Raw genomic sequence first — 9,155 nt, 5'->3', positions numbered from 1 at the left:
ACCTTGTGTTGCCAAAGTAAATCCACATTATCAGTAAAATTAACAATTTTTTCCTTTGTTGTTCCTCTTTCTCTCCACTCTCAGTTCAATTTCCGACATCTTTGCGCCAGAACCTTTGCAAACTGAGTAAGTAATTTCCACCCTGTTTAAAAATAAATATATAAATAAAAAATTGCATTCTCATTATTTCAGTCCTTTTTCTAGTAGATGTAATTGCGAGTCCCCACTTGGAACTGGACATGTACATATGATACTTAAATATAATCACACCTCTTCTGGGACATGAAGCACTTTTTCATCAGAAGAACAAAGCATGCTTGGGCTGCACCTTGTTCCCCAAAACTTGTCGTCAGACTATGTACTGTATGTGTGCGTTTTTCTTATAGTTTCATTGAGGACAATGGGCTGTGCGGTTGATTGGCTCCGTGTGGACCTGAAGAGCACTTTCTGGACCAATGGCGTACAGGGGGAGGGCTTGGTGGCCCCGGGCATCCAACTTAGGGTGGGCATCCAAATGAGGGAGTTGGGCATTCATTCATTCAGAGCATGAATGCTGACTGTGCGATCGGGCTAAACCCACACCCCACCCCCCTTGACAAACAGTTTACGATGGGGGTACTCCGTCAGCCCCCCACCCGTTGACGATTGTTTTACGATGGGGAAAGTCTGTCGTCAATACCCCCACTTTCTCAGTATAATTGCTTAGACACTCTTTCCTTACATTCGTCACACCTGCACAATCTAATGAAATGCAGTACAAAAAATGTGAGAAAATATAGTAAAGCTCTATTTTGGCTGACAGTGTCAGATCTATATACAGTATTTGTTAGCAGTATTTTGTTATTGTGGTGTAGAATTACAATGCATCATACCATTAAGTGTATGTAATAGTGTGGATGCAGTACGAGGAAATCAATCCATATCATTTCCAATTGGCACCTACTGATAAAAGCAAGTAAACGGTTACCATAATTTCTCATGTATAATACGCTTTTTAAAAAATAGTAATAAAAAATTGTGTGTATTATACATAGGTGTTAGAAAAATTACCAAAATTAGTCAGCCTTAAACTGGCGAATATCAACGCAGCTAACTTCCCTGCTACTACCTTTTAGACATATACCAGTACCTTGGGGGGTTTGACGTAACATGGCTTACTTACTGTTTACTGGATTGCGGAAACGCTCACCTGCGATTTTGTAATTTACCTTGCACATGAATAATTATAATTCCTAGACTAATATTGAGCACTTAGTCTAACTGCTTCCGTAGATGGAAGTATCAGTCGTCAGAGCATGTGCACAATGTAAGGTATGCATTTGCCTCTTGTTTTATTTGGCGCGTGCATGCGTAAAGGCAGACATTTCCAGTTTACTTCAGAGAACTTTAAATTTTTTCTGAAAAACATAATAAAATACGAATTGCCATGTGGTAATACTTAAATTTATAGAAATACCTATAGAAATATTAAAACAAAAATATTTTTGGGGAAAATGATTTTGACAATTTTTTTGGGGGGGGGGGGTTTACTGTATATGCGGAAAATGGTCGGCAAGTAATTGACACCCCCCAAAGGTTTATAATTGTCTATATTAATAGTTAAACTGTAATGCCACAAACTATGATCCCAAAATAATATCATTTCAAAATCATCTTTCATTACCCTTAAAAAAGAAATGACAAAGATGCGCTTTTAAATGCACATGGCGAAGACTCTCTGTAATTTCCTCTAAGGACCCAGGCAAAACTTAACTCCTCCATGACATGCGAAAAGGTCTTAGTCTCTCAGTTGACATGGAGCACTTTGACAATACTTGCTTGAAACCAATTATTACTTTCCTATTAGCCCAAGCTTTGGCACCATCTTGTAGCATCTTAGAAACTAGCAACTAGCTTGAGGATCGGTTCCATGGGGGGGAAAAAAAAGGTACATTTGTGAATGGTGAAAAACGCGGGGATCACGGTAGATGCAAATATGTCGCAAATTAATACTTCTGTTATGAATAAATAAAATGAAATTGTTTCTTTTACCATTATGTTGTTTTCAGTGTCTGTAAAATGCTTTCAATCCTGCATTTGATTTTTTGTCTGAGGAAATCTTTTTTGCACAACAGCTAGCGAAAAAGTACATCACATAACATATTGCCCAGGTTGTCTCTTTGTTTCTAATGTCTAAAATGTTTTTCACCTAGTATCATGGCCTTGCATCTATGGAGTCTTGTCAGCTTGTTGATTCATGGTCTGTTTCCCTGGATGGGTGGCTAGTTGCTGTGATCAGAGCAGTATTTTCTCCCTGCCCTGTAAATGTCATGTTTGTGAAGTTCTCAATAGGATGTCATTGAGGTGGGAGCACGTTGCCGGCCAGTTGAACTGTTTGCTGGCGTGGCGGGCAGCATGTTGGCGTGCCAAAAAAAAGATCAGTGCTCTCTTGGATCCTGTGCACTTCTTTGTACTCATATTTGTACTAATGTACCTCTTACTACTCGAAGTTGTTTAGGCCTCAGGCTCATGTTTTTAATGTAAACATTCAAAATAATTGACTCAGACTACGTGGAGACTTGGAGATTGGGCGTGGAAGTCACATGGAAGGAAGTGGGAAAGAAAGAGACTTAATCTCCACATTACAGATTGTCATGGTTGGCAATTCAAGTGTTGTTTTTTATATAAATTCCGCTTGCACACGGGCACATTGCCCGTCCACAAGAACACAACGTCATCTTTCAAGCTTCCACTTGCCACGTGGACTTGTAACCCAAATTCCAGTGCTGGAATTGTATTTTTCCTGCCAATATAGTCAGAATATATAGACATGGGACACCTTGTCACTGGTTTTGAGCTGATATCTTTACTCCTTTCAAGTGAGGACGGCCCTGCATGTGGTCGTTGCTACTCCTTAGTGGTTGTATCACAGACATGTTCCCTGAGCGACAATGGTTTGTCCCCGTGGTGACAACACCCTCATGTTGCTGGACCCTTTCACCAGAAGATGCTTGAAAAAATTACTGTAGCCCCCCTCCACTCTTCTAAGTAAGTACACTTCTAAATAATTTGGTTAGTGTTTCCATTGCATCGCTGGAAATTATCCGTGAACACAAACATCTTTAAATCCTCTGTGACACTTTATTTTTTTAAAGGTTTTTTTCCCCCTTCTATTCAGCACACAAAGCCAGAATTGATGTTTAAAAACCGCGTCATTGTTCGAAATGAATCAAGGCAATGAGAACTGGGTTGAAAAAGAAACAAATTACTTCATTGATATAAATTGGGCATGGAACTAGATTAAATATGTATCTAATTAATTAGAGGCTTTCTAATTAATTAATGGTGATTAATCTAATTTAAATCGTATAACAATATTTGTCCTAAAAAGCAGCATGGTTTAAATGGTTTTTAGTGGATGACTAAACCATATAATTGACACAGACATATATACATGTAGTTAAAAATGCATTGAATTACATTTCAATACAAAACTGTAGAAAAACTAATAGAAAATAGTCCTGGCCAAAATTAAACAGACTTAAAGTTGAGGTAAAATTTTGGGACAGTTTTTTTAATTTATTTTTTAAAAACACTATTGCCTTTAAATGGTTTCTGTGTGGCAGTTGAAAAGTTGGATCACGTTGGATGGTTGAAGTGCTGCGGTGCAATGAAAACTCGTTTTTGCACAAATTGCACAAAACCACGCTTATCAAGGCTTCCATCAGGTATTTTTTTGTTCTCTAATAACATTTGCCTCCCATCAGTCCGACTCATGCTGTTTCATCCAATTTGTCCATTTTGGTAGCCGAGCTCTGACGTGTGCGTCAGTGCAATCAGTGTACCAGGAAATCGTGCGCTGACAATTCCGTGTTTTTTGGAACACAAAATATGATTCAAATGCATTATTTTTTGAACTGATTAATTTGTCTGTAATTAATCAAGATTGATATTAAAGTCCCACTCCTAATATACTAAATATACTGTAAATACAACAAAGTCATCAGCATACAGCCGTGCAAGAAGTGCTAACTTGAATAGATGCAACTTCCTCATCTTATAAGCCTTGGCTGCACATATTTTCTATTAGCACCACATTGTCAAAATGACACCTACGAAATTAGTACACAAAACATAATGAACTTGTTTTATATACAGTATATGTACTGTAAATAAATACCATGTTTGTTGCTATTTATTGAGGACATTCAGTGTCAGGATGACTGATAAATGATTCCAAGTCAATCATAGTTCAGTCAAATTGATCTCATTTAAAAAAAAAAAAAAAAAAAAAGATGACATTTCCCCCATTCAGATAAAATTATCTGTTGTTTTGTCTACCTTGTCACAAAAAGGACAGGAATTATTGGAGTAAATCAGTAATTGTCTTTTAATTAGATGCCATGTCTTTTAATTAGACGCCATGCACATGTCTATTTCAGTCAGGGGGGTTTCAAAGCATCCAAGCAACCAGTTGAATTCTAATGAATTTTCTGGTGACAAAATTAGAAGGCCGTTTTGTTGAGATAGACTGCAATAGTTGTCGGTCACTCCGGCAGCATTCTTATCACGCACAGATTCATTTGGACAGAGCAGGTCCAAAGTTTCTGCTTAAAATTAATTAAACCTTTTTGATGTCATTTGGTTTGTAAAGTTACAGTTAATTGGTAATCACATCTATCTCTCGTCATTTTGTCTTTTTTTTTTTTTTTCCTTTTTCTCAAATATGAGCTTGAAGATTTGAGCCACAGGAATGATAAAGAATCAGTGATCACTTTGGGGGTTTGCTGATATTGAATATTTTGAAAGCCACAGTTTTGCCTCATCTTGTTAGGAATATTAAACAGCAGAAGAGAAGTTATGTTTACAATATTTTTCTGTCACACTTACTGCTGTTATACAGTATAGTAGTGCCTTGAGTTACGAGTACAGGGGACCCCGGCTGTTCGTGGGGGATAGAGAGCGGGCCACAATGTGAATAGTGAAAAGCCGGGGCCAATTGACGGCCATTATAATTGCATTGAAAACAGCTTTTCTCTGCGGTGCCTTCTGCTGTAACCAACTTGCAGACAAACGAAGAGGAGTTTCATAACAACTGTCACTCAGTAAGCTGCAGTTATAATAGTCGTTTTCTCACAGACGAAAAAGAATATGACTTTATTGTTATATTATCCATCTACTTGTTGCCGCACTGTTTGTGTTTAAACCGCTGTTGCTTGAAGCATTATAACAATGCCATAGATACTATTTGTTAGCCCGTCTTTGGCATTTTCCCATCGTGTGTTAACATTAAGCTAGCAGGCTTTAAGGCAAGGTTTATTTGGTTGTTTTAAATACACAATGTGTAATTCTCTTTATGTGCAGTTTAACAGTAAACTTTAACTGGGAGTGGCAATAAACAGCTTGACACCTTATTTATTTTTTTATTTTTTTAAGAATGGTTTACTATCTGCCGAACTCCTGCTCGTTGTGAAGTGAGTTAAATTCACTCACCATACAGCGCTCGTATCTCAAATTTTTGTTTGCAAGTCCATCCATCCATTTTCTGTACCTTTTTATCCTCCACAAGGGTCGTGGGAATGGTGGAGCCTATCCCAGCTATCTTGGAGCGAGAGGCGGGGTACACCCTGAACTGGTCGCCAGCCAATTGCAAGGCACATATAAACAAACAACCATTCGCACACACATTCACACCTACGGGCAATTTCGAGTCTTCAATCAACCTACCATGCATGTTTTTGGGAAGTGGGAGGAAACCGGAGTGCCCGGAGAAAACCCACGCGAGAACGTGCAAACTCCACACAGGCGAGGCCGGGATTTGAACCCCGGTCCTCAGAACTGTGAGGGAGATGTGCTAACCAGTCGGCCACTTTTCCGCCTGCTTTCAAGTCAACTAGAACGGTCCCGTATTTCATGGCTGTACAACCTTTAGGCTTGAATTTTACACTCGGCCCCATTATACTGTACATGTTCGATGAGTATCTACAGTGGCCTCTATAGATGGCAGGAAGTAGGCACATAACATATAAAAGCCAATTATTCGTGCAAAGGAGTGCAGTAAAAGGCAGAATGTTTTACTCCAAAACAGTTAAGCATCTGCTGTTGGTATCTTATGTTCTAATAAAACTGTCCTCTTCAGGAGATGTCTTTTAAGAGAGATGTCGCATATTTCCTCTTACCCTATTCAAAAATGACCAAATGTTCTTCTGAACAGTGCCACAGAGAGGACTTCTGTCAAAAAGCGGTCGTCTTGCTCCCAGAAATCCATCGCTGCTTCATCGACTGCTTTGGGGAAACGGCACCGTAAAACATGAAAAGGGATTTATTGAAGATGGAGGACTAAAGTCTGCCCACATTCAAGACAAAACTTGATGGAATTGGAAGAATTATCAAGAACTTTTTTGTATGTGATGTCTTTTTTTAACTTCATGTGATTTGTGTTTAAATGTTCGGCATTTAAACACTTTGTTACTTTGCAATCCACTGTGTGTCTCTCTCCGTTTTATTAACAACACCAATTCCACTGAAGTTGGGACGTTGTGTAAAACAAATAAAAACAGAACACAATGATTTGCAAAACCTTTTCCACCTATTTTCAATTACTACAAAGACATTTGATTTTCAAAGTGAGACTTCGTTCAAAATGAGAATATTTGCAAAAAAGAGCAATGTTCATCAATTTGAATATTACATATCTTGTCTTTGTAGTGTATTCGTTGAATATAGGTTGATTTGCAAATCATTGTATTCTGTTTTATTTTTTTAAAGTTTTCTTTTTTCTTTTTTTTTTTTTACACACCATCCCAACTTCATTGGATTTGGGGTTTGTACATTGTGTATGCTGCTCATTGTTTTTACATTAAATTGGTTTCAAAATTCCAAGCTGTCTGTATGATATGCACTTTACATCTATGCCAAGATTTATTGATCAATTTTAGTGTTACTTTGTCAATTAATTAGATGGTTAAATTAGTATTTGCTGTACATTTATTTTTTATGCAACATGTGCGAATCTAAAGTTTTCAACTCTGGTCTAGTTATTGAATTAGGAGCTGTCTAAGTGATCCCCATAATAACAAGACATCTTGAACTGGATGAAGGAGTTCTCATGTTTTTTGTCAGGCCAGCTTTGGAGAGTTCACTCTCGCAAAGCTGACAAAGACACTCAGTTGGATTTGATCCTCTTTGATGGAAAAATGACAGGTCACTAATTCAATCAATCCAATGCTGATGGAAAGCTCAGGTCACGGCAAGTGTGTCCACACTTGTGGAGGAGATGTGGTGTTTATGTAGATGTGAATGAGGGAGGGAGAATTTAATCTTGATTGAAAACAGAGTTTGCCTGGAGCCTGGACAGAAAGCGGCGCTCCAGACTCTTAGCTCTCCCATGGGACCGAGCAGAGACAAGCTGACGGACAAAAGCTGGACTCATACCTTCGCTGCTCATTACACGTCTTCTGATCCCATCTCCTTTGACTTCTTCGCACTGCACTGCGTTTTACCTTTCTTCAAATTAGCATGGATTGTCCTCCTGCTTGGAACAGCACTCAGGTCCCAACTGGCTCCTGATTCTGAGCCCATTTCAGAGTGAGATGACACAAAGACTTGATAAGATTTCCATACAGTCAAGTCTCTAGGAAAGATGTGTGGAGCCTAAAGCCTTTAATAGGAATCATAGCCACTATTTGTATGTGGCACCGCTGAAAGACTGTAATCTTTGTAAACCTCTTAACCATGTGCAAGTTATATGTCGTGTCTCAAATGCCCTGCACACAGTTGTGATGGCTTTTTAAAAATGTTTTTATTGTTTTACTCCTGACCCTCCTTTAGACTTACCTAATAGTGAAGAAGTAAATTCATAGTCACGGTGCCGACTCAGCAGTGACACATTGCAGCCACATTACAATAGCTCAAGTGATATTGCCTTAATCCTGTCGGAAAACAATTTATTGGGTGAAAGTAATTAAAGCACAGAACATGCTTAAGATTTAATTTAATGAGTGCAAAGATCATCGGAGATTTGGTTATGAAAGAGTATGAGGTTGTCCAGGGTGCTCGACCAGATCGGCTTTAAAATCTGGCTTTAGTGGAATATTTCAATCCACTACCCTTTGAGAGTAGTGGTGACAAAAGAAGTGATCAGTGTTGGAAAAGTTCATTTTCTAAAAAGAAATTTTCAAAATAAGCTTAATATGCTTATATGAAGCAAATTTCATTTGTTTTGAAGAGCCAAACATTGATTGCCTGATCTCCCTAGACAGCATTGACAATAATAATAATAATCAGAGGCTGGGTTATCCATCCATCCATTTTCTGAGCCGCTTATCCTCACAAGGGTCGGGAGTGCTGGAACCAATCCCAGTTATCATCGGGCAGGAGGCAGGGTACACCCTGAACTGGTTGCCAACCAATCGCAGGGCACATATAAACAAACAACCATTCGCACTCACATTCACACCTATGGGCAATTTAGAGTCTTCAATTAACCTACCGTGCATGTTTTGGGGATGTGGGAGGAAACCGGAGTACCCGGAGAAAACTCACGCAGGCACGGGGAGAACATGCAAACTCCACACAGGCGGGCTCGGGCATTGAACCCCAGACCTCAGAACTGAGAGGCAGACGCTCTAACCAGCCGTCCACCGTGCCAGGATGGGTTATATAAATCAAAATGATCTGCTTACATTCCTGCCTCCTGACACATTTTGGTTGACATTTTTTGGAAAGATCAGCTGTAGCCAAGTTTTAGCATGCTGACTTTGGCCTAATCATTGTTGACCTGTTTGACTGCTCTCAGCGTTCTTATGGAGTTCTCAAAAAGCTTGTTTTTGTTACAAATAAAAAGATTAATAGGCGCTTATTAGATTTCATGCTTGAGTTTTTGTTTTGGTCCCAAGTTTACCGATTTTTACACAAATTTTATTGTATTCAGGATTTTCTGCCTTTAGAACTATACCTAACAGACACTGTAATGATTCCCACTCACAGAGATCACATTAGATGATTGTGTTATAGTAGCCAGGTTACTTATTTAGCCCAAGGGTCACCAACCTTTTTCAAACCGAGGTACTTCTTGGGCACTAATTAATGTGAAGGGCTACCAGTGTGTTACAAATGTCTGAAATCATAAATTTGCTCAAATGATTCTTGATCTGTTATTAATAATTAATGATAAT

The 9,155-nt window shown here is 38.7% G+C and overlaps 1 protein-coding gene across 7 annotated transcripts in view; it reads left to right on the top strand.

Moving 5' to 3' along the window:
* The window catches only part of rad18 (RAD18 E3 ubiquitin protein ligase), a 36,816-nt gene extending 29,955 nt beyond the window's left edge, over positions 1 to 6,861 (top strand). For 4 of the 7 annotated variants that reach the window (XM_061785587.1, XM_061785588.1, XM_061785583.1 and 1 more), the window contains 2 exons: positions 85 to 126; positions 6,194 to 6,861. In XM_061785587.1, the coding sequence (XP_061641571.1) occupies positions 85 to 126; positions 6,194 to 6,351 (200 nt within the window). In that variant the 3' untranslated portion in view covers positions 6,352 to 6,861. Of the gene's footprint in view, positions 1 to 84; positions 127 to 386; positions 503 to 6,193 lie in introns of all 7 variants that reach the window. The other 3 variants (XR_009790204.1, XM_061785584.1, XM_061785585.1) reach the window with 3 other exon arrangements.
* Positions 6,862 to 9,155: the final 2,294 nt, after the last annotated feature.

Source organism: Phyllopteryx taeniolatus, chromosome 9, assembly GCF_024500385.1.
Source record: "Phyllopteryx taeniolatus isolate TA_2022b chromosome 9, UOR_Ptae_1.2, whole genome shotgun sequence".
In the NCBI taxonomy this organism is placed as follows: domain Eukaryota; kingdom Metazoa; phylum Chordata; class Actinopteri; order Syngnathiformes; family Syngnathidae; genus Phyllopteryx; species Phyllopteryx taeniolatus.
This window is presented reverse-complemented; position numbering and strand designations above follow the sequence as displayed.